This window comes from Pseudophryne corroboree, chromosome 3 (genome assembly GCF_028390025.1).
Source record: "Pseudophryne corroboree isolate aPseCor3 chromosome 3, aPseCor3.hap2, whole genome shotgun sequence".
In the NCBI taxonomy this organism is placed as follows: Eukaryota; Metazoa; Chordata; class Amphibia; order Anura; family Myobatrachidae; genus Pseudophryne; species Pseudophryne corroboree.
In genome coordinates, this window is record NC_086446.1 from 803,700,551 (window position 1) to 803,727,470 (window position 26,920).

Genomic DNA, 26,920 nt, shown 5'->3' on the forward strand with positions numbered 1-26,920 from the left:
CCTCCTGGAGAGGTCATGTTGGGAGGTATGACATAGGTATGAGCACTGGGTCAGTATTAGGGTACAGCACAGGTGATGGTAATCATACTGTAAGAGGGAAGAGCAGGAGCAGAGCATTGTGTCCTCCTGGAGAGGTCATGTTGGGAGGTATAACATAGGTATGAGCACTGGGTCAGTATTAGGGTACAGCACAGGTGATGGTAATCATACAGTAAGAGGGAAGAGCAGGAGCAGAGCATTGTGTCCTCCTGGAGAGGATCATGTTGGGAGGTATGACATAGGTATGAGCATCGGGTCAGTATTAGGGTACAGCACAGGTGATGGTAATCATACAGTAAGAGGTAAGAGCAGGAGCAGAGCATTGTGTCCTCCTGGAGAGGGTCATGTTGGGAGGTATGACATAGGTATGAGCACTGGGTCAGTATTAGGGTACAGCACAGGTGATGGTAATCATACAGTAAGAGGGAAGTGCAGGAGCAGAGCATTGTGTCCTCCTGGAGGGGTCATGTTGGGAGGTATGACATAGGTATGAGCACTGGGTCAGTATTGGGGTACAGCACAGGTGATGGTAATCATACAGTAAGAGGGAAGAGCAGGAGCAGAGCATTGTGTTCTCCTGGAGAGGGTCATGTTGGGAGGTATGACATAGGTATGAGCACTGGGTCAGTATTAGGGTACAGCACAGGTGATGGTAATCATACAGTAAGAGGGAAGTGCAGGAGCAGAGCATTGTGTCCTCCTGGAGAGGTCATGTTGGGGGGTATGACATAGGTATGAGCACCGGGTCAGTATTAGGGTACAGCACAGGTGATGGTAATCATACAGTAAGAGGGAAGAGCAGGAGCAGAGCATTGTGTTCTCCTGGAGAGGGTCATGTTGGGAGGTATGACATAGGTATGAGCACTGGGTCAGTATTAGGGTACAGCACAGGTGATGGTAATCATACAGTAAGAGGGAAGTGCAGGAGCAGAGCATTGTGTTCTCCTGGAGAGGGTCATGTTGGGAGGTATGACATAGGTATGAGCACTGGGTCAGTATTGGGGTACAGCACAGGTGATGGTAATCATACAGTAAGAGGGAAGTGCAGGAGCAGAGCATTGTGTCCTCCTGGAGAGGTCATGTTGGGGGGTATGACATAGGTATGAGCACCGGGTCAGTATTAGGGTACAGCACAGGTGATGGTAATCATACAGTAAGAGGGAAGAGCAGGAGCAGAGCATTGTGTTCTCCTGGAGAGGGTCATGTTGGGAGGTATGACATAGGTATGAGCACTGGGTCAGTATTAGGGTACAGCACAGGTGATGGTAATCATACAGTAAGAGGGAAGTGCAGGAGCAGAGCATTGTGTTCTCCTGGAGAGGGTCATGTTGGGAGGTATGACATAGGTATGAGCACTGGGTCAGTATTGGGGTACAGCACAGGTGATGGTAATCATACAGTAAGAGGGAAGTGCAGGAGCAGAGCATTGTGTCCTCCTGGAGAGGTCATGTTGGGGGGTATGACATAGGTATGAGCACCGGGTCAGTATTAGGGTACAGCACAGGTGATGGTAATCATACAGTAAGAGGGAAGAGCAGGAGCAGAGCATTGTGTTCTCCTGGAGAGGTCATGTTGGGAGGTATGACACAGGTATGAGCACTGGGTCAGTATTAGGGTACAGCACAGGTGATGGTAATCATACAGTAAGAGGGAAGAGCAGGAGCAGAGCATTGTGTCCTCCTGGAGAGGGTCATGTTGGGAGGTATGACATAGGTATGAGCACTGGGTCAGTATTAGGGTACAGCACAGGTGATGGTAATCATACAGTAAGAGGGAAGTGCAGGAGCAGAGCATTGTGTTCTCCTGGAGAGGGTCATGTTGGGAGGTATGACATAGGTATGAGCACTGGGTCAGTATTAGGGTACAGCACAGGTGATGGTAATCATACAGTAAGAGGTAAGAGCAGGAGCAGAGCATTGTGTCCTCCTAAAGAGGGTCATGTTGGGAGGTATGACATAGGTATGAGCACTGGGTCAGTATTAGGGTACAGCACAGGTGATGGTAATCATACAGTAAGAGGGAAGAGCAGGAGCAGAGCATTGTGTCCTCCTGGAGAGGTCATGTTGGGAGGTATGACATAGGTATGAGCACTGGGTCAGTATTAGGGTACAGCACAAGTGATGGTAATCATACAGTAAGAGGGAAGAGCAGGAGCAGAGCATTGTGTCCTCCTGGAGAGGTCATGTTGGGAGGTATGACATAGGTATGAGCACTGGGTCAGTATTAGGGTACAGCACAAGTGATGGTAATCATACAGTAAGAGGGAAGAGCAGGAGCAGAGCATTGTGTCCTCCTGGAGAGGGTCATGTTGGGGGGTATGACATAGGTATGAGCACTGAGTCAGTATTAGGGTACAGCACATGTGATGGTAATCATACTGTAAGAGGGAAGTGCAGGAGCAGAGCATTGTGTCCTCCTGGAGAGGGTCATGTTGGGAGGTATGACATAGGTATGAGCACTGGGTCAGTATTAGGGTACAGCACAGGTGATGGTAATCATACAGTAAGAGGGAAGAGCAGGAGCAGAGCATTGTGTCCTCCTGGAGAGGTCATGTTGGGAGGTATGACATAGGTATGAGCACTGGATCTGTATTAGGGTACAGCACAGGTGATGGTAATCATACAGTAAGAGGGAAGTGCAGGAGCAGAGCATTGTGTTCTCCTGGAGAAGTCATGTTGGGAGGTATGACATAGGTATGAGCACTGGGTCAGTATTAGGGTACAGCACAGGTGATGATAATCATACAGTAAGAGAGAAGAGCAGGAGCAGAGCATTGTGTTCTCCTGGAGAGGGTCATGTTGGGAGGTATGACATAGGTATGAGCACTGGGTCAGTATTAGGGTACAGCACAGGTGATGGTAATCATACAGTAAGAGGGAAGAGCAGGAGCAGAGCATTGTGTCCTCCTGGAGAGGTCATGTTGGGAGGTATGACATAGGTATGAGCACTGGGTCAGTATTAGGGTACAGCACAGGTGATGATAATCATACAGTAAGAGAGAAGAGCAGGAGCAGAGCATTGTGTCCTCCTGGAGAGGGTCATGTTGGGAGGTATGACATAGGTATGAGCACTGGGTCAGTATTAGGGTACAGCACAGGTGATGGTAATCATACAGTAAGAGGGAAGAGCAGGAGCAGAGCATTGTGTTCTCCTGGAGAGGTCCTGTTGGGAGGTATGACATAGGTATGAGCACTGGGTCAGTATTAGGGTACAGCACAGGTGATGGTAATCATACAGTAAGAGGGAAGAGCAGGAGCAGAGCATTGTGTTCTCCTGGAGAGGTCATGTTGGGGGGTATGACATAGGTATGAGCACCGGGTCAGTATTAGGGTACAGCACAGGTGATGGTAATTATACAGTAAGAGGGAAGAGCAGGAGCAGAGCATTGTGTTCTCCTGGAGAGGGTCATGATGGGAGGTATGACAGGTATGAGCACTGGGTCAGTATTAGGGTACAGCACAGGTGATGGTAATCATACAGTAAGAGGGAAGAGCAGGAGCAGAGCATTGTGTTCTCCTGGAGAGGGTCATGATGGGAGGTATGTATACTGTATCAATGGTTCCCAAACGCGGTACAGTCCAGGTCTTAGGTATATCCATGGCTCAACACAGATGGTTAAATCAAATTGACTGAGCTGCTAATTAAGTCACCTGTGGCCAAGCATGGCTATCCTTAAAACCTGGACCGTTAGGGGGCCTTAAGGAAAATGTTTGTGAACCTTTGGAATACATCTTTACTTTTATCCTGACATTTAAGTTCTGTTATTCTAAATATCTAGATTGCTGCACTAAATGCAGCCGGCGCTCCCGCTACTTCTTATACTATTACCTGTCCCGTCCTCTTCCAGCGTCGCCTCCACCTGTAGTTGCCGGGAGTAATCCGAATCTCGCGCTCTGAAGTGAGACAGACTCACCAGCGCCTGCAGCTTACCAGAGCGGTCCGTCTATGGAGAGGATGGGAAATACAGTTATTACACGTACAGTATGTTTCTCCTCCGTTACTTGTGTCTCTGATCTAAGTGAGGCCACGTACTGTAACATCGCCATGACTGACTTCTGTATTACACACATTCACGGTGTATCTATAATTGGTGCACAGCGTACAGTACATGGGTCAAAGCGGGGAGCCTCAGCCGCACACCCTGCACCCCAAAACAAATCTGGTCATGCTGAAGATGGCGCCATTTTCCTACTGATTTCTTATACAATACTGTGCCAGCGCCATATTTCTGGAGTAGGACACATACACAGAACATAGCAAGGACTGTTTTACTGGGAAGGGGGGTGGGCAGGCACACTGGCTGTTTGTACGGGTGTGTAATTTTTACACTGCACATTAGATTTCAGTTTGACATACCCCATCCAAATCTAACTCTCTCTGCACATGTTACATCTGCCCCACCAGCAGCATGGTTTTTCCCATTAGTGTGCTTTTTTGGTTAACCCCCTAAGGCAGATGGTTTATGGTCTGAACCAAAGAAGTTCCCTGCAAGCCAGTAACAAAGTACCTCATGCCTCAGTTTGGTTTCCGCTTCCACCGTCTGTATATATAGGATGGATTCGCTTTAATCAGTGAGTTTATACACATTAAGCAGTCAGGCTGATACGCCTCTCCCAGAGGAAAAGGGAGTGTTGTATATTGTTGTATTCAGTGTTGCCCTATGAACCACCTGCTGGGTTGAGAGCGTGGGGCTGTTGTGGTCTGAGCATCCATCCTTGCTAGTCACTTGATGAAACGCGTCAGTCCCTGTCTATCTTCAGGAGATATTATTGTCCAGGCCAGATTCCTGTAATGCTTATTATCTCAGTGATTGGACAAGATGCGCCACAGTCACTGCTAGCCTCATTCCTTTCCGTTATTACTCCTCGCTGATATCCCTGATCATTATCATATTTATACGATATTATTTCTATGATTATTATATGAATATATTTCATATACAAATATCCTGTATATATTATTTTATATCAGACATTTTTCTAATGAATTTTAGATATTTTTCTAGAGACACTACTTTTACTGTTTTATGAACTCTGCCCAATGTGTTATACATTACAGTATACCGTTCCATAATGCACAGTAGCTGGGTATACAAAGTGTATGTGTGACTAGTACAAAGTACAAAGCGCAAAGAGCTCAAATGGATCTGCGCCATCTCCAAACAGAGAAAGCTCCTTTATTCCCCAACCTCAGACCCATACGTCCCCCTAGTGAGTAACGTTCTTCAGACTGGCCTGTACACATAACAAGGTGGCTCGCCATTAATCCCTACTTTTACTGCTGTTGGGGTCAGTGGGAAACATGTAAATTAACATCTACAAAAAGCAGAAGGGACAGCCAGGAACTGCCAGTTATCCACTGTTATTGTCCACAGTAGTAAAGCAGAGAGTCGCTGCCATTTTTCCTACCGTACAAGACTTCTTGGATCATCTATATCAGGCATTCCCAACCACGGTCCTCAGGGCACTCTAACAGTCCAGGTGTTAGTGATAGCCAGGATTGAGCACAGGTTATGTATTTCATACCTCAGTATGTTAATGTGCCGTGAGGACTGAGGTCAGGAATGCCAAGTGTTCATTGTCATTCAGTTCACCTATCAACACTATAATTTGACAGTGCCCATCCTCTCTGTCCTTTCTACTCTACACACAATCCTACACTTTCCCTATACATCATCCACTCTGTCTTTTCTACCCACCATCCTCTCTGTCTTCCCTACTCAACATCCTCTCCATCTTTCCTACACACCGTCCTCTCCGTTTTCCCTACACAAAATCCCCACCATCTTTCCTACACACCATCCTCTCTACACTATAACCTCTCCATCTACTCTACACACAATCCTCTCCATATTCCTTACACACCATGCTCTCCATCCTCTCCATCATCCGCTCCGTCTTTTCTACCCACCATCCTCTTCATCTACTCTACAGACCATCCTCTCAATCTTCCATAAAGCCATGCTTTCCATCCTCTCTGCACACCATCCTCTTCATCTACTCTACACACCATCCTCTCCATATTCCTTACACACCATGCTGTCCATTCTCTCTACACACCATCCTCTCCATATTCCTTACACACCATGCTGTCCATTCTCTCTACACACCATGCTCTCCATATACTCTACAGACCATCCTCTCAATCTTCTTAAAGCCATGCTTTCCATCCTCTATACACACCATGCTTTCCATCCTCTCTACATACCATGCTTTCCATCCTCTCTACACACCATGCTCTCCATCTTCTCTATACATCATCCTATCTGTCTTTTCTACCCATGATCCTCTCCATCTACTCTACACACCTTCCTCTCAATCTTCCTTACATACCATGCTCTCCATATACTCTACACACCATTCTCTCTTCCTTCACTACACACAATCTTCTACATCCTCTCTACACTCCATCCTCTCCATCTACTCTACACACCATCCTATCCATATTCCTTACACACCATGCTCTCCATCTTCTCTCTACATTATCCTCTCTGTCTTTTCTACCCACCATCCTCTTCATCTACTCTACAGACCATCCTCTCAATCTTTCTTAAAGCCATGCTTTCCATCCTCTCTACACACCATCCTCTCCATCTACTGTACACACCATCCTTTCCATAATCCTTACACACCATGCTCTCCATCCTCTCTACACATCATGCTCTCCATATACTCTACACACCATCCTCTCCATATTCCTTTCACACCATGATCTCCATATACTCTACACACCATCCTCTCAATCTTCCTTAAAGCCATGATTTCCATCCTCTCTACACACCATCCTCTCCATCTACTCTACACACCATCCTCTCCATATTCCTTTCACACCATTGGGGGTAATTCCAAGTTGATCGCAGCAGGAATTTTGGTAGCAGTTGGGCAAAACCATGTGCACTGCAGTGGAGGCAGATATAACATGTGCAGAGAAAGTTAGATTTGGGTGTGGTGTGTTCAATCTGCAATCTAAATTGAGGTGTAAAAATAAAGCAGCCAGTATTTACCCTGCACAGTAACAAAATAACCCACCCAAATCTATCTCTCTCTGCAAATGTTATATCTGCCCCCCTGCAGTGCACATGGTTTTCCCCAATTGCTAAAAAACTTGCTGCTGCGATCAACTCAGAATTACCCCCATGATCTCCATATACTCTACACACCATTCTCTCATTGTTCACTAAATACAATCTTATCCGTCCTCTCTACACTCCATCCTATCCATTCACTCTACACACCATCCTCTCTGTTATGATTCCAGTACTTCTGACCAGAGGAGATCTTATGACAGAGGCCAGAGTACTGGAAGGAAATGCTGGTTACGGGAGCGGGAAAGCCTAGTAACCCCTGGCGCCCTAACTCCGTTGTCTCGCCCGTGTAATCAGAAATCCCCTGCGAGACTATGGTTGCTTGAGCCCATGGCAGCCGCGTTTGAAGGGCGGATTATGTCTGCCCAACTCCGATGCCCCCTCAGGTCTTAATGGGAGACAAAGGGAAATCCGAGACAGGGTGATAACAAGGGGCCCTCTGACTAAGCAACCAGGCCAGGGGCTACAAGCTAACTAACTTAAACCAGAAGTATGTGCGGACAAACCGCCAGGGAAAAGGACAACCAAAAATCCACTAATCCGTTACTCCTATCCAGCACCGCTGGATACCAGAGTGGATTTGTGGGAGCGGAATCCTCCGCAAAAAGCTCCGAAACACAATATAACCAAATAATAAATAGTAAGCGGTCAAGCCGCAACACACGGCTACGCCGCGACTCAAGAACACCACAGGATGTTAAAGGTGCTCGGTCTGGACTCCAGGAAAGGATGACAACTTCCGAGTACTGGATCACCGAGGACAGGAACGACCGGATAGAACAGGACTGGAAAACTCTCTGCAACTGACACAGCAAACAGGAAGCTATAACCGGCGTCTGTGAGAAGTCCTGAGAGTGCCTTTAAATGGAAGCCCTCCAATCAGGAGCCAGACAGGGCTAATTACAACATGCCGTGCAGCTGCATGCTGCACGGCCAGGAACCAATGAGGTGATTAACTTAGACCCAGCAACGGGGAACGCGGTCCGACAGTGGCGTCCCCGTTGCTAGGGTCTGTGCGGCTCCGTGCGCCCGGCGTCTAGCGTTGCTAGGGAGCCGGCGGCTGTCCGCATGCGGCGTCCCTAGTTGCTAGGCGCCGGGCCGCACTGACGAGCGGACCCTCGGCGCCTAACACTCTCCATATTCCTTACACACCATGATTTCCATCCTCTCTACACACCATCCTCTCCATCTACTCTACACACCGTACTCTCCATGTTCCTTACACACCATGCTCTCCATCCTCTCTACACACCATAATTTCCATCCTCTCTACACACAATGCTCTCCATCCTCTCTATACATCATCCTCTCTGTCTTTTCAACCCACGATCCTCTCCATCCACTCTATACACCTTCCTCTCAATCTTCCTTACATACCATGCTCTCCATCCTCTCTACACGCTATGCTCTCCATATACTCTACACACCATTCCCCTCTTTCTTCACTCCATACAATCTTCTCCGTCCTCTCTACACTCCATCCTCTCCATCTACTCTACACGCCAGCCTCTCCATCTACTCTACACACCATCCTCTCCATATTCCTTACGCACCATGCTCTCCATCTTCTCTATACATCATCCTCTCTGTCTTTACTACCCACCATTCTCTTCATCTACTCTACACACCATCCTCTCAATCTTACTTAAAGCCATGCTTTCCATCCTCTCTACACACCATCCTCTCCATCTACTCTACACACCATCCTCTCCATATTCCTTACACACCATGCCCTCCATCCTCTCTACACACCATGCTCTCCATCCTCTCTACACACCATGCTCTCCATATACTCTACACACCATCCTCTCAATCTTCCTTAAAGCCATGCTTTCCATCCTCTCTACACACCATCCTCTCCGTCTACTCTACACATCATCCTCTCCATCTACTCTACACGCCAGCCTCTCCATCTACTCTACACACCATCCTCTCCATATTCCTTACGCACCATGCTCTCCATCTTCTCTATACATCATCCTCTCTGTCTTTACTACCCACCATTCTCTTCATCTACTCTACACACCATACTCTCAATCTTACTTAAAGCCATGCTTTCCATTCTCTCTACACACCATCCTCTCCATCTACTCTACACACCATCCTCTCCATATTCCTTACACACCATGCTCTCCATCCTCTCTACACACCATGCTCTCCATATACTCTACACACCATTCTCTCTTTCTTCACTACATACAATCTTCTCTGTCCTCTCTACACTCCATCCTCTCCATCAACTCGACACACCAGCATCTCCATCTACTCTACACACCATCCTCTCCATATACCATACACACGATGCTCTCCATCCTCTCTATACATCATCCTCGCTGTATTTTCTACCCACCATCCTCTTGATCTACTCTACACACCATCCTCTCAATCTACTCTACACACCATCCTCTCAATCTTCCTTAAAGCCATGCTTTCCATCCTCTCTACACACCATCCTCTCCGTATACTCTACACACCATCCTCTCCATCTACTCTACACGCCAGCCTCTCCATCTACTCTACACACCATCCTCTACATATTCCTCACGCACCATGCTCTCCATCTTCTCTATACATCATCCTCTCTGTCTTTACTACCCACCATTCTCTTCATCTACTCTACACACCATCCTCTCAATCTTACTTAAAGCCATGCTTTCCATCCTCTCTACACACCATCCTCTCCATCTACTCTACACACCATCCTCTCCATATTCCTTACACACCATGCTCTCCATCCTCTCTACACACCATGCTCTCCATATACTCTACACACCATTCTCTCTTTCTTCACTACATACAATCTTCTCTGTCCACTCTACACTCCATCCTCTCCATCAACACACCAGCCTCTTCATCTACTCTACTCCCCATCCTCTCCATATACCATACACACCATGCTCTCCATCCTCTCTATACATCATCCTCTCTGTATTTTCTACCCACCATCCTCTTGATCTACTCTACACACCATCCTCTCAATCTACTCTACACACCATCCTCTCCAAATTCCTTACACACCATGCTTTCCATCCTCTCTACACGCCATGCTCTCCATATACTCTACACACGATCCTCTCCATCTTCCTTACACGCCATGCTCTCCATCCTCTCTACACACCATGCTCTCCATATACTCTACACATCATCCTCTCCATCTTACTTACACACCATGTTTTCCATCCTCTAGTCTCTATACACCATCCTCTCCATCTTCCTTACACAGCATGCTCTCCATCCTATCTACACACCAGCCTCTCCATATACTCTACACATCATCCTCTCCATATTCCTAACACACCATGCTCTCCATTCTCTCTACACACCATGCTCTCTATCCTCTCTACACACCATGCTCGCCATCCGCTCTACACACCATGCTCGCCATCCTCTCTACACACCATCCTCTCCATCTACTGTACACTCCAGCCTCTCCATCTACTCTACATACTATCCTCTCTATATTCCTTACATACTATGCTCTCTATCCTCTTTACACACCATGCTCTACATATACTCTACACACTATCCTCTCCATATTCCTTACACACCATGTTCTCCATCCTCTCTACACACCATGCTCTCCATATACTCTACACACCATCCTCTCCTTCTTCGCTGCATACAATCTTCTCTATCTTCTCTACACACCATCCTCTCCATCTACTCTACACACCATTCTCTCCTTCTTCGCTGCATACCATCTTCGCCATCCTTTCTACACACCATCCTCTCTACACACCATTCTCCATCCTCTCTACACACCATCCTCTCTACACACATCCTCTCTGTCTTCCATCTTCTTTACACACGATGTTCTCCATCCTTTCTACCCACCATGCTCTCCATATACTGTAGTTTGTCAGTGCCCACACTGTCCATTCTTTCTACTCTACGCACCATCCTCCATTTTCCCTATACTGTACAACATCTTCTCTGTCTTTTATACCCACCATCATCTCTATCTTCCCTATACACTATCCTCTCCATCTTTCCTACTCACCATCCTCTCTGTTTACTCTGCACTCCATCCTCTCTACACACCATCCTCTCCATCTACTCTACACTTCATCCTCTCAGTCTTCCTAATACATCCTCCTCTCTACACACCATGCTCTCCATCCTCTCTACACACCATGCTCTCCATCCACTCTACACACCATCCTCTCTATACACCATCCTCTCCATCTTCCTTATACACCATTTTCTCCATCCTCTCTACACACCATGCTCTCCATATACTCTACACAGCATGCATTCCGTATACTCTACATACCCTCCTCTTTACACACCATACTCTCTACACACCTTTCTCTACATCATCCCTACATACCATTCTCTCTTCACACCATGCTCTCCATATACTCTACACACCATGCTCTCCATATACTCTACACACCATGCTCTCCATATACTCTACACACCATGCTCTCCATCTAGTTTACACACCATCCTCTTTGTCCTCTCTCTAGTCCATCCTCTCTACACACTATCATCTCCATCCTCTCTACACACCATCCTCTCCATCTACTCTACACACCATTTTCCCCATCTTCCCTACACATAGTCCTCACCTTGGCGTTCTTACTGTGACACAGGTTTTCTTCCTTCTCTTCGCTACTCCAATTTCGCCAGTACCAACCGCGCCATCTCTTTTTCTGGCAGATTTTAAGCATCACTTTTCCAGGGACGGATTCTCCGTATGTGTATCTGTCACATAAAACAATAGAGGCAAATGTTAATTAATATAAAACTGGAAATTTGCTCATGGTTATTTCATAGCCCAGCACAGTGCATCTCCATCCAAAGCTAGAACAGGTCTGGGTGGAAGAACAAGAAGGTAATAATAATACTAAACACTACTCAGCCAGGGTCTGACATTTCTTTTAATCCAGTGGGTCCCCTAAATCAGTGATGGTCCCACAACACTCCCCTGGCTGCTACGCCACTTGTGTAATTCATACAGAAATGGTGCCAGTGTCCATACTCAAATATTCTGTATGGGAGGCAGATGAGGGGTATTACCACCAGACCTGTCTGAATGTGGGTACACACTGGAAGATATATCTGCCGATTAATTGTTTGGCAGATATATCTATGGACGGATCGGGCAGTGTGTTGAGCATACACACTTGCCTATCCATCGGGGACTGACGTCATGAACTGGGCGGTCGTGTACACAAGCCCGCCCAGTTCAGCTGTCACTCACCACCGGCTGCCGCAGCATGTGTATGGGCAGTCGGCCGACTGCCCGTACACACACAGCGACGGGCCAATATATATCGGTAGATATATTGGCCGTCGGCTGTGCTGCGGGGCCGACGCGATGCGTCTGTGAACGACGGAGTTCACAGATGTGTCGGCTGTACACACTGGCCGACAGACCCGCGATATATCGGCCGTTCAAGAGAACGTCCGATATATCGTCCAGTGTGTACAGGCCTTGAAAGAAGCGTGAAGAGTTCCTTACTTTTAACAATCATTAGGAGATCTTCAGGGTTCAAAAGGAACATGACCCCAGCTAGGTAATTCCTAGTATTGCTGTGTTACTTATTAAACTCTAATCCTAACTGATAGATTAAGGGATGTTAATAAGGTTACTGTATATGGAGAAATATTACTAAAATAATTATCACTGTGAAAGAAAAGAAAAAAAAAGATTCCCATAATCTCAACACAAAACCTGATTATGATTGACAGTAATAACTTTATTATTAAAATAATATATATTAATAGATTGATTAAGATGTAACACTCTGAATTACTGTTCCAGACACGTGTACTGATTTTAGTGAAAAGTGAAAAGTCTCCGGTTGACTGGTAATTGATACGGATTTTCTATAGAAGCCTGTTACAATTATATGGATGGTGTAATGGTTAGCATTACTGCATCACAGTGCAGAGGTCGTGGGTTTGTTTTACACAATAGAACCAGCTGAGTTTGTATGTTCTCCCCGTGCTTGCGTGGGTTTCCCCCGGGTGCTCCGGTTTCCTCCCGCAATCCAAAAATATACTGGTAGGTTTATTGGATCCCAGCACAAATTAACCCTAGTATGAATGTGTGTGTGTATGTACATGTGATAGGGAATATAGATTGTAAGCTCCACTGGGGTAGGGGCTGATGTGAATGGGCAAATCTTTTCTGTACAGCGCTGTGGAATGTGTGTGCGCTATATACATAACTGGTAACAATAAAAGTAATTGCATCTAATCACAGGCATTAGCCAGCAGTGCAGGATAGAGGTCCAGATGGATCTGTCTCTAGCTGCAGCACAAGGACTGGAGTCTCTTTTCTACCACAGCGGTATTACTTTGTACCAGCTATTTGCAGATACAGGTACCAGTTAAGCCCTAGTGCAGGGCTCTTTGCCATATAACTGGGACAGGAATATTTCCTTATTGGCAGCGCAGCTGCATTACTGACAGCTTCTAAGAGTTATTTATAGTGTAATATAATGTCAGCAGCCCGGAGGCGAGGAAAGCACCGATTTATTTGAAGTTAGATCTACTGTATTTAGCTTAAGGGCGATTGGCAACTTTACAGGTACTGAAGCTCCCACATCGTGCTGGGTATGCGTTACCACCACTGGGGATCCCAGCGGTTAGCATACCGACCGCGGTATCCCGGTGTTGGAATGCCAGTGGTGGTAAAGGGGGGGGGGGGGGGCGACCGCAAAAATACCCCTTGCTGGCGAGCTGCACTCATCACAGATTCTATTCCCACTCTATAGGTGTCGTGGATTTAGAGAGGGGTGGGATGTAGCCGTCGGTAATGTGGCCGCCTGTCACATAACTACATCCCCCCACATCTGCTAAATCCATTTTCTCTAATAGCCTTTGTACTCCGCACCAATATCATTATTCACAGGGACTTTCCATATATTTCACTATTGCTCGTGTATAGTGAAATTGGCAGCTGAGGGGTATGTAATATCTGGGCTGCTGTAGTTTATGTCTGGTGGAGGTGCAATATGCTTCTCAGCTGTCTTGTTATAGGCAACTCTTCCCTTATGCTTCCCCAGGCTGTCTAGAAATGCATGGCAAAGTTCTCTCCACCCAGCCGGACCCGGCACACCAGGGTCAGTGCTTCACCCCACTCAGCTGTCAGTGACTCTGCCACCTGATTACCGCTGCTCCATCCCCTCAGCTATCACTTATGTTCTAAGCCTTGAAGAGTGATAAATTGGAGAGAGATAAGGTATCGACCAACCAGCTCCTGACTGCCATGATACAGACAGATAGGAGCTGGTTGGTTGGTTCTTTTTCTTCGTTCTCTTTGGGGTCTATTTACTAAGCCTTAGATAAAGTCGACGAAGATAAAGTACCAACCAACTGACACGCCACAGGCTGTGAAAAATGGCAGTTAGGAGCTGATTGGCTGTCACTTTATCTCCGTCCACTTTATCTCCATCCAAGGCTTAGTAAATAGACCCCTTTATCTCTTTCCAAGGCTTGGTACATCTCCCCCCCCCCCTTCCCCCATACTCTGAGACCCCGGCACACCACTCTGGCTTTGCTTTCTTGTACCTGGTTGCATTTCTTTATAGCTCGGCAGTGCAGGCAACAGAGAGGCGAGTGCTAGAGGGAGGTAACTGCAGTCTGACTCTCAACAGCGGTCAACCACCTTATATACCACCCCAGGGGTCCATCACGTGACCCCTTTCTTCCCGCAGAGAGTACGAGACCCTTGCCTCATGCACAGGGTTACCAGCACTGGAGCAGCACATAAGGCTGCTAGAACATTCTTCCTCAGAGGTGACAGCATAAACCAATGGAGTCCCTTGCCAGCTCACAGGGGCCAACACTTATACCCCTTTCAGAATAGCAAAAATTTCCCGGGTTATTGCATGTGAACGCGCATCAACCCTGGGATTTTGTTTAGACTGAATGGGTCCTAAAGCAATATCCGGGTCAAACGTCCCGGCATTTCAGGTCGCGATCTGGGTTGAAGCTGGAATCGAGCCGGGATGTGTGCAGTGTGAACGGGTAAGCCAGGTCAAGGTGACCCGGCACCCGTTCACTGCATAGGAGGAGACGGTGCTTGGAGCTGATCATTTCCAAGCGCCGCCTCTGGTAGCCTCATCTCCAAGCGCCGCCTCTGGTAGCCTCAGCGGTGACGTCATCAACCTGGCAATATACCGGGTCAGGCCACAAGTCTAAAAGGGGTCTCAAGCCGGGTCGCACCTGGGAAGCACCTGTGTACATATTCCTGGGTGTGACCCAGCTATGTAAGTCTGAAAGGGGTATTAGATGACTCACCAACTGAGCCTCCTCAATCCTCTTCTATTTTAACACCATTTGTTAATATTAATACCAAATATATAATTTTAGGCATTTCATATCCACAAAAGTTATTTCCTGTATAAACAGATGAAATAATTAAGCATATACTATACTACTGTATATATATGATTACAAGAATGGTGAGGGGAACGCCTAGTACCAATTGTTAATATCCATAAAGTTCTTATTGTGTCCTCAGTTCTTTCATAAACTTCTTATTGGGTGGAGATTGGAGGGAACTTTTTCAGGTAGTTGTCAGATTAATCTGAAACATAAACCCTCGTACCAGAGTACGCCCAGACAATAATAGCTCATTAGCTCAATTTCATATTTAAAAGATTGTTTTAATAAAAAGACTTTCACAATAAAAATAAATCTTCTTACATTACACAAATCAGGAGCTTCGTGGGCCTGATGTTACAATGATAAACTAACTGTCTACTCCAGATGGTGACGAGCTCTCCGACAGCTTGTTCGCTCCACTTGGGTCAAGTTTTTGTGACCCAACACGTTTTGTCTGAGAAGACTTCATCAGTGGTGTTTATTGAATGTTTATAAACCTCCAGCCAGGTAGATTTTTAAATAGGAGAAAAATGATTAACTGTCTGACCTGCACTGGGACCACACAAAGTGCTCACAGCTTATCTACAGAGTTATAAACCCTCCTTAGGAAGTGGTCCACAGACCCATCATGTTTTTCTCCTATTTAAAAATCTACATGACAGTTAGTTCATCATTGTAACATCAGGCCCACGAAGCTCATGATTTGTGTCCTGAGGGTGACAGGTGAGCGCAGCCCTGCCCCCACACCATAACTGACTCTAAGGGTGAAAGGTGAGCACAGCCCTGCCCCCACCCCATAACTGACCCTTTAAGGGAACTTTAAGCCTAGGGGTGCCATGAAAAAAATGATGTTACTCTAGGGCGCTGTGATTCAAGAAAGTTTGGGAACCACTGGGGTTGTCTATTGACTGGAATGGGGTGATTTCAAACTAATTCTACACTTTAGTGCAAAGCCTTTATAATGAAAAGCTACCATCATCACTGAGGAGGAGATGTATCAAGCCTTGGAGAGAGATAAAGGGGAGATGATGCCCAAAGCACCCAATCAACTTCTGTCACTTCAAAGACTGTGCGAGATGAACTTTCTTTTAAAAGGGCAAATCACTTACAAGGTATGGTTGCCTCGTTAGTGATGGCTCCTTTAAATAAACGTCTGAGATTGGCCAGCATCCCGCACATCCGGCGATCTTGGACTTTATTACATCCCGGCGATAGAATCTGATTGGGTGCTTTTGGCAATTTCTCCACTTTTTGTCTTTCCAAGGCTTTAAAAAACAGGTGTGTTGAACAAATGCGCTGCCTAAACCAATGCAGCCTGCTTGAAAAACACAGGAATCCTCATAAAATTCCAAAAGAAGCAAAATAAAACATAAAGGTTTACAAGTGGGCGCAAAGGACCTACACCAGCTTAACGCGTTTCGGACAATACTTGTCCTTCCTCAGAAGCTTCTGAGGAAGGACAAGTATTGTCCGAAACGCGTTAAGCTGGTGGCGTTTTCTGCTTGCTGTGGATGTGGTTTGACTTCTGACTTCAAAGCCTGCTCCAAACTGGTGTGCTATCCGGAACCACCAGTGGTGTTCCAATACCATTCTGAGAGGGTAACGTGATGATGTTAGAAGCCTACACTCCAACCTGTACCATTTGATTGGTTACATGCTTTTCCTTTTTATGTAAATTGTGAGTGTCCTGTGTCTATTAAAACGTATTGTCCCTTTATATTTGATCTGCACCATGATCTATTCTTTTTTCTATTGAGATAAAGAAAATTACCACCTGACTGACTATACAGTGGATTGGGAATTTAAGAACCCAGTTTGTGATGTTCCTGGAACATCTTTCACCCTGAGGACATTTTCTTTTCAAGGCTTGATACATCTCATTGCTTAAAGTACTTTTGATTACTAATTGAATAAATAAGCAAAATCAATTACCAAAACCATCACAACTTGTCAATACTGAAAAAAATGTGAAATAAAATTGTTAAAAAAGGCAGCTATTAATAATAATAATAATTTTATTTATATAGTGCTCTTTCTCCAACAGGACTCAAGGCGCTTAGGTGAAGACTTTCAGAACATTCCTTGTTTTGTCCATTGGGCACTGTCAGGTTCCTCACACAAAGGTAGTGATGGCCATCTATGGTTAATGGCGAATGTTCAATGGTTTTACTATCAATTATGGATGTGCTATGTGATAGAGTTGTGTACAGGTGCGTTGGCTAATCATTGATCATGCAACCATTAATGGCTTCCAGTTGATGGATAGAAACCGCTGACCATTGATGACATGTCCCTCAATGAACAAACCTACTGTGAAGTGGAAATGGCTAATCCAGTGGAAATGTCTTTGCCTGATAACCCTACTCCTCCCTTTGGGGAAATGTAGAACAAGGTAAATAAGAGGAATAAAACTCTTAAAAAAATTAATTTAGTAAGAAATTAAAAAAATAAAGAATAACTTGAGTGGATGAAATCAATGGGGTGAAGAAGAGATTTGGTAGAAGTTGAGGAAGAAGTGGTAGAAGTGATCAGAGATACAGGACTTAATTTGCATTTGGAAGTAAGGTGTCACAATGGGTAACTGTTGGCTACTAAGGAACTCGCAAAGTTCCAGGAGCTGGAAAATACCTTTCTGCAAACCTGTCATTGGCACTCATTTGTCTTGTTTATACTGTATATTTTTGGGATTTCACCCATAATTATCTTGAGGGGAAAAAAACAAGAGGTATTTTATTTTCCTCCAAAACCAGGGGTTGAGAATATCTTCTAGAATCTGTCCTGCCCAAGAAGTATAATGGTGGGTCGTCATTCCAAGTGGGTCCAAGGCAAGTGCCCGTTTTGCTTTCCCTACTAAAGTCACCATATTCCATCTGTAGAGTGATAAATTACATTCCTATATGATAATATCAGACATTTTCTAGCCGAAGACCCCATCCCCCCCTTCCCTACACCTCTCAACCAGACCCCCAACCCCCCTTCCCCTGATAGAGTAATGAGAGGACTCACTTGCCAGACACCGATACGGAGACAGCATCATCCAGGACTGAGATCTGTGCTGGGACGTCTATCGTCACTTCAAACTTTGGGAGCACTGGGTACGAGAGAGAGAGTGGTCACAGCGGATGGTAAGATGTCAGACACTCATTGACATTGGTGTAAGTTGATGCTAATATATAAGGTGTAATAACGGTTTACAAATCTAAATATGCAGTATAATATGACTGCTGTATGTAATCAATGTGCCATGTTTGGATGACCGTATCTAGAGTTTGGATAGGAAACAAAACCTGAATATAGTAGAACTTATTTTAAATAGTTGTTAAACATCAAATTGTAATAATAAAATGAAAACATTTAACAACAAATTCCACAAAGCCGGGTCACAAGTCTACCCGCACTACGGTATGCTTCCGACCAGGGTACAGGGGAAACCACCGGTGGGCCCCACTACTTCCTTTAGGTATCAGGTCCAGACTGTGCACTTGTATTACACATAGTAGCTATGTTCCTTTACACTGCACAAGTCTATTGTGTATTTCAAAAGGCTGGCCACACCCCTTTTGTAGGATGGCCACACCCGTAAGCAGGGACCAGTGGCGGAACTAGCGAGCGGTGGGCTCAGGTGCGACAAAATGCTTTGCCCCCGCCCCCCCTCATCCCATCCAAGTCCATCCCCTCACCCCTGGAGAGGATCTGGTGAGGGGGACCTGCTCAGGGCCAGAGAAATGGATACCTAGCAACAATGCCGTAACTAGATATTTTAGCGCTGTGTGCAAGAAACGGCATCGGAGCCTCCCCTCTATGCAAAAAAGGGGCAGTGTGTGCCATAGGCGTGCGTAAAATTTTTAGGGGCGTGGCTTCGTGGGGAAGGGGTGTGACCACAAAATAATACCAATTCATATAACGGTGCACAGAGTTTCCATTATTCAAATTACGCCGCACAGTAGCACCACTACACTAGGTAGAGCCCCTTTTACACATTACGGCAGACAGCACCCCCTTTTTACACATAACGGCAGACAGTGCCCCCCTTTCTACACATAACGGCAGACAGTGCCCCCCTTTCTACACATTACGGCAGACAGCGTCCCCTTTTTACACATAACGGCAGACAGCATCCCCCTTTTACACATTACGGCAGGCAGCACCCCCTTTTACACATTACGGCAGAAAGCGTCCCCCTTTTTACACATTACGGCAGACGGCGACCCCATTTTACACATTACGGCAGACAGCGTCCCCATTTTACACATTACGGCAGAAAGCGTCCCCCTTTTTACACATTACGGCAGACGGCGACCCCATTTTACACATTACGGCAGACAGCGTCCCCATTTTACACATTACGGCAGACAGCGTCCCCATTTTACACATTACGGCAGACAGCGTCCCCATTTTACACATTACGGCAGACAGAAAAGAAAGAAAGAAAGAAAGAAAGAAAGAAAGAAAGAAAGAAAGAAAGAAAGAAAGAAAGAAAGAAAGAATAGATTATACTTACTGTCTCCGCTGGCTCAGGCTCCTCGGTGCAGCTTCTTCTGGCAGATGATGATCCCGGACAGGGGAGAAGAAGGAGGAGGGAGGTGGATGAGGGAGCCGCAGCAGCGCTGTGAAATTGGTGGAGGCGCTGCTGCAGCTGTCCCTCTCCTAGGCTGCCCTCCGCCGCTGTGAATGATTGGATGCGCTTCCCAGCATTCACAGTGGCGGAGGACAGCCTATGGTGAAGGAGAGGGACAGCAGCGCCTCCACCAATTACACAGTGCTGCTGCGGCTCCCTTCTCCACCTCCCTCCTCCTCATTTTCCCCCGTAGCCCCTGCGCTCCTCTCCTTGACAGGCGGCTGTGTGCTGCGGGCGGCGGTGGCCCGCAGCACACAGCGTCATGTAATGAGTCAGTTTGACTCATTACATGACGCGCTGCTTCGGGCCCATTGACAGTGGCGGGCCCCAGTGCAAGGCACTGCTTGCACTGGCGGTAGTTCCGCCACTGGTAGGGACCCCTATCAATGCATTCCCCCGGTGGGCCCTTCATGCCACAGTCCGACACTGTTTCCAATGCATCACAGGGAGATGGGAAGAAAGAAAACGAAAACAGGAGGAGAAAAATGAGAAGGTACGGAAAGAAAAAGAGAAACAAATTCCCAGCACAAAAGATGAGGCGACCTGGCAAACGACGAGTCCAAAGTGCTAGTATCAACTACAGCCTTCCTATCATACATAATATTAATAGTAACAGATGAATAGATAACAATAAATATAAACATTAAATAATGGCGCATTAAGCCATAAAACCTCACTCACCATATTCCTCCACCTCGAATGTCGCAGCAAAGCCTCCGGCCTTTATAGTGTAGGCCCCCAGTGGAGGCTCAGGAGACATCTGATAGGAGAGGTCTACAATTCCCTTATTGGGAGAGACATCTTTCCATTGTGCCAGACGGTTCTTCTGGGGATCCTATAAATAGACAAAAAGGGGTATGATATATTACCAGTATGAATAGACAGAAAGACACTGAGGCTGGGAGAGTCGGGGTGTGATATATTACCAGTATGAACAGACAGAAAGACACGGAGGCTGGGAGAGTCTGGGTATGATATATTACCAGTATGATAAGACAGCAAGACACGGAGGCTGGGAGAGTCGGGGTGTGATATATTACCAGTATGAACAGACAGAAAGACACGGAGGCTGGGAGAGTCGGGGTATGATATATTACCAGTATGAACAGACAGAAAGACACGGAGGCTGGGAGAGTCGGGGTATGATATATTACCAGTATGAATAGACAGAAAGACACGGAGGCTGGGAGTATCAGGGTGTGATATATTACCAGTATGAATAGAGAGAAAGGCATGGAGGCTGGGAGTATCGGGTGTGATATATTACCAGTATGAATAGACAGACACGGAGGCTGGGAGAGTCGGGGTGTGATATATTACCAGTATGATAAGACAGCAAGACATGGAGGCTGAGAGAGTCGGGGTATGATATATTACCAGTATGAATAGACAGAAAGACACGGAGGCTGGGAGAGTCGGGGTATGATATATTACCAGTATGAATAGACAGAAAGACACGGAGGCTGGGAGAGTCGGGGTATGATATATTACCAGTATGAATAGACAGAAAGACATGGAGGCTGGGAGAGTCGGGGTGTGATATATTACCAGTATGAATAGACAGAAAGACACGGAGGCTGGGAGAGTCGGGGTATGATATATTACCAGTATGAATAGACAGAAAGACACGGAGGCTGGGAGGGTCGGGGTATGATATATTACCAGTATGAATAGACAGAAAGACACGGAGGCTGGGAGAGTCGGGGTATGATATATTACCAGTATGAATAGAGAGAAAGACACAGAGGCTGGGAGTATCAGGGTGTGATATATTACCAGTATGAATAGAGAGAAAGACATGGAGGCTGGGAGAGTCGGGGTATGATATATTACCAGTATGAATAGACAGAAAGACACGGAGGCTGGGAGAGTCGGGGTATGATATATTACCAGTATGAATAGACAGAAAGACACGGAGGCTGGGAGTATCAGGGTGTGATATATTACCAGTATGAATAGAGAGAAAGGCATGGAGGCTGGGAGTATCGGGTGTGATATATTACCAGTATGAATAGACAGACACGGAGGCTGGGAGAGTCGGGGTGTGATATATTACCAGTATGATAAGACAGCAAGACATGGAGGCTGAGAGAGTCGGGGTATGATATATTACCAGTATGAATAGACAGAAAGACACGGAGGCTGGGAGAGTCGGGGTATGATATATTACCAGTATGAATAGACAGAAAGACACGGAGGCTGGGAGAGTCGGGGTATGATATATTACCAGTATGAATAGACAGAAAGACATGGAGGCTGGGAGAGTCGGGTGTGATATATTACCAGTATGAATAGACAGAAAGACACGGAGGCTGGGAGAGTCGGGGTATGATATATTACCAGTATGAATAGACAGAAAGACACGGAGGCTGGGAGAGTCGGGGTATGATATATTACCAGTATGTATAGAGAGAAAGACACAGAGGCTGGGAGTATCAGGGTGTGATATATTACCAGTATGAATAGAGAGAAAGACATGGAGGCTGGGAGAGTCGGGGTATGATATATTACCAGTATGAATAGACAGAAAGACACGGAGGCTGGGAGAGTCGGGGTGTTATATATTACCAGTATGAATAGACAGAAAGACACGGAGGCTGGGAGTATCGGGTGTGATATATTACCAGTATGAATAGACAGAAAGACACGGAGGCTGGGAGAGTCGGGGTGTGATATATTACCAATATGAATAGACAGAAAGACACGGAGGCTGGGAGAGCCGGGGTGTGATATATTACCAGTATGAATAGACAGAAAGACACTGAGGCTGGGAGAGTCGGGGTATGATATATTACCAGTATGAATAGAGAGAAAGACACGGAGGCTGGGAGAGTCGGGGTGTGATATATTACCAGTATGAATAGACAGAAAGACATGGAGGCTGGGAGTATCAGGGTGTGATATATTACCAGTATGAATAGACAGAAAGACATGGAGGCTGGGAGTATCAGGGTGTGATATATTACCAGTATAAATAGAGAGCAAGACACGGAGGCTGGGAGAGTCGGGACCTTTGAAAAAGCAGCAGATAAGCTGTGAAACGCGTCAGGTGTGAGCCCTCTGATCAATCTACTACAACCTACCACCTCAGCTTGGACCACCGCGGACCCTACATACTGCTCCATTGGAACCATATCCATTACCAAAGGACTGGACTTTGTTCATCCATACGCAATACTGGTGAGGACTTTCCATAAATCTTGCATCTTTTTGGAACTGTTAATCCTCCAGCGTTGGGACATACTTTCCAGCCCAGGGACTATGCTATAGCCCCAGGATCCATTTGGTTTCAAATAACAGGGTCTCACGGTTAATTTGGAACAGGCTTAATTGTTGTCAACAGTATGATCAGAGGTTATTTTTAGCAATGTATACGCATTTTTAATTGTCCTAATTGACAGATTTTAAGTATAATAAATTTCACCAGTTGTTATGACAATTCATCTCTAAGCGCAGCCTATTCTGTTGTTATATTGTTTTGCTATTCCATATAGGTGTAACTGACCTACCCAGGCAGCTGCTATACACACGGTTAATTGGAAACACACTCGCAGCGCCCCTTCCAACCTAGGTTGGTTTGTTCCATTTTTTTGAATAGAGAGAAAGACATGGAGGCTGGGAGAGTCGGGGTGTGATATATTACCAGTATGAATAGAGAGAAAGACATGGAGGCTGGGAGAATCGGGTGTGATATATTACCAGTATGATAAGACAGCAAGACATGGAGGCTGAGAGAATCGGGTGTGATATATTACCAGTATGAATAGACAGAAAAACACTGAGGCTGGGAGAGTCGGGGTGTGATATATTACCAGTATGAAAAGACAGAAAGACACGGAGGCTGGGAGAGTCGAGGTGTGATATATTACCAGTATGAATAGATAGAAAGACACGGAGGCTGGGAGAGTCGGGGTGGGATATATTACCAGTATGAATAGACAGAAAGACACGGAGGCTGGGAGAATTGGGGTGTGATATATTTACCAGTATGAATAGACAGAAAGAAACGGAGGCTGCGAGAATTGGGGTGTGATATATTACCAGTATGAATAGACAGAAAGACATGGAGGCTGGGAGAGTCGGGGTATGATATATTACCAGTATGATAAGACAGCAAGACACGGAGGCTGGGAGAGTCGGGGTGTGATATATTACCAGTATGAATAGAGAGAAAGACATGGAGGCTGAGAGAGTCGGGGTGTGATATATTACCAGTATGAATAGACAGAAAGACATGGAGGCTGAGAGAGTCGGGGTGTGATATATCACCAGTATGAATAGACAGAAACACATGGAGGCTGGGAGTATCAGGGTATGATATATTACCAGTATGAATAGAGAGAAAGACATGGAGGCTGGGAGAGTCGGGGTGTGATATATTACCAGTATGAATAGACATTAAGACACTGAGGCTGGGAGAGTCGGGGTGTGATATATTACCAGTATGAATAGAGAGAAAGACATGGAGGCTGGGAGAGTCGGGGTGTGATATATTACCAGTATGATAAGACAGCAAGACATGGAGGCTGAGAGAGTCGGGGTGTGATATATTACCAGTATGAATAGACAGAAAGACACTGAGGCTGGGAGAGTCGGGGTGTGATATATTACCAGTATGAATAGACAGACAGACACGGAGGCTGGGAGAATTGGGGTGTGATATATTACCAGTATGAATAGACAGAAAGACACGGAGGCTGGGAGAGTCGGGGTATGATATATTACCAGTATGAATAGACAGAAAGACACGGAGGCTGGGAGTATCAGGGTGTGATATATTACCAGTATGAATAGAGAGAAAGACATGGAGGCTGGGAGTATCGGGTGTGATATATTACCAGTTTGAATAGACAGACACGGAGGCTGGGAGAGTTAGGGTGTGATATATTACCAGTATGAATAGACAGAAAGACACTGAGGCTGGGAGAGTCGGGGTGTGATATATTACCAGTATGAATAGACAGAAAAACATGGAGGCTGGGAGATTCGGGGTGTGATATATTACCAGTATGAATAGACAGACACGGAGACTGGGAGAGTTAGGATGTGATATATTACCAGTATGAATAGACAGAAAGACACTGAGGCTGGGAGAGTCGGGGTGTGATATATTACCAGTATAAATAGACAGAAAGACATGGAGGCTGGGAGATTCGGGGTGTGATATATTAATGGTATGAATAGACAGAAAGACAATGAGGTTGGGAGTATCGGGGTATGATATATTACCAGTATGAATAGACAGAAAGACACTGAGGTTGGGAGAGTCGGGGTGTGATATATTACCAGTATGAATAGAGAGAAAGACATGGAGGCTGGGAGATTCGGGTGTTATATATTACCAGTATGAATAGAGAGAAAGACATGGAGGCTGGGAGAGTCGGGGTATGATATATTACCAGTATGAATAGTGTCAAAGTCAGAAAAATGTCTCTATGCACGTTGCCATATTTGCACCGCACACTGGTCCGTGCTGCGCATGCGTACGCTCTCCCGTGAAGGCGCATACCCGCAATAGCGTGCACTCGCAGGCGCGGTATGCGTATTTACGGTAGAGTTTATGTAGTCGTAGCGTGCGACTCATTCGTTACATATTTTCACAATTAATGTAGTTTATAGATCATGATCCCTTGGATAGTTTCTGAAAGTTTGGTTAATATAGAAGGTCCCTGTTTAAAGTAATCCCTCTTTGTATCGTACGAAGGGTCTAACAAGACTCATACAGCAGTGTTTGGTACCCATCGGAAGAGTATTTAATTAGCAATATTCCGGTGTTGGTTTGGAGCGTATTAATCGCTCGTGCGAATAGTTATGGACATAAGAAGTTTATGTCCATTTCTACTATTTACTCATACTCAGGTATGCGGCGGGAAACCTAGTTCCCCACCCACCTGAGCTGTTTGAAATCGTCACAGCCCACCTGTATGAATCAACCTATGACCTTTTGTTGTGATACAGGGTCGAATTCCTTCATCCAATGGACAATGGGATTGTAGGGACTATGAGATTGCATTGTGTGTGGGGCATAAATAGGCAGGCCGACCACATCCAGCTCTCACTCTTCAACGGTTCTCATTGCTGAGAATCGGGTGCTGGATGTCCAGGCGCATGCGATCGTTTACCCTTGTGCGTAAGTTTCTCTCCGTTATCATTGTCTTTCTGTGAGCCAATTTCTCTCATCTCTCTCCGTCTCTCTCTCTCTCTTTCCCTTCTCTCTCTCTCTCGTATCTCCCCTAGACTAGTATTGTATTGTATTAGATAGTATTGTTTAGTTCTGTGGTTAGGAAGTCTCTGTTATATTGTAGTGTATCATTTGTACTGTTATCCCCTTTTTACAAGTATACTAGATATAATACAGTTAATAGGCTTTGGAACCTAAACCAGTATCTGTGTATTTTCTATAGTGTTAAGTGTTCACTTGAGCGTCGGTGACGCTCAAGCAGCTTTGTAGTTAGTCAGGTTACACAAGGTTGCACTTACACCCTGTATTCACATTAAGGTATTCTGTGTATTTCTTTGGTATAAGGTTTAGACATAAAGGTATAGCATTGTGAGCGTCTGCGCCGCTGGTGATCTCCTCGTGGTCTCGAGCGTCCGCTACGCCATAGCGAATCATTACTCTAGTCATAGCCAATAACGTGTCCTGTGATTGCTGGGCCGTGAGCGAACGTGACGCTTGAGCGTCTCGCCTACGGCTGAGCGATCGTTACGCAACTAGCGTACCATTACGGTACTTCTTAAGTAAACAGCGTACAGTGTTCTTAGCTTCATAAAGGGTTGTTTATACGACAAGGGAATTTCTAGTCATAGCCAATAACGTGTCCTGTGATTGCTGG

At 45.8% G+C, this 26,920-nt stretch overlaps 1 protein-coding gene across 2 annotated transcripts in view; it reads right to left on the reverse strand.

Annotated features, from left to right (window-relative positions):
* The window catches only part of LOC135056914 (alpha-2-macroglobulin-like protein 1), a 416,894-nt gene that overhangs the window by 212,881 nt on the left and 177,093 nt on the right, over window positions 1–26,920 (reverse strand). For both annotated transcript variants that reach the window (XM_063962689.1, XM_063962688.1), the window contains exons 7-10: window positions 20,766–20,919; window positions 18,473–18,557; window positions 11,695–11,830; window positions 3,868–3,982 (exon numbers count right to left, since the gene is read on the reverse strand). In XM_063962689.1, coding sequence (XP_063818759.1) covers window positions 3,868–3,982; window positions 11,695–11,830; window positions 18,473–18,557; window positions 20,766–20,919 — 490 coding nt within the window. The remainder of the gene's footprint in view (window positions 1–3,867; window positions 3,983–11,694; window positions 11,831–18,472; window positions 18,558–20,765; window positions 20,920–26,920) is intronic.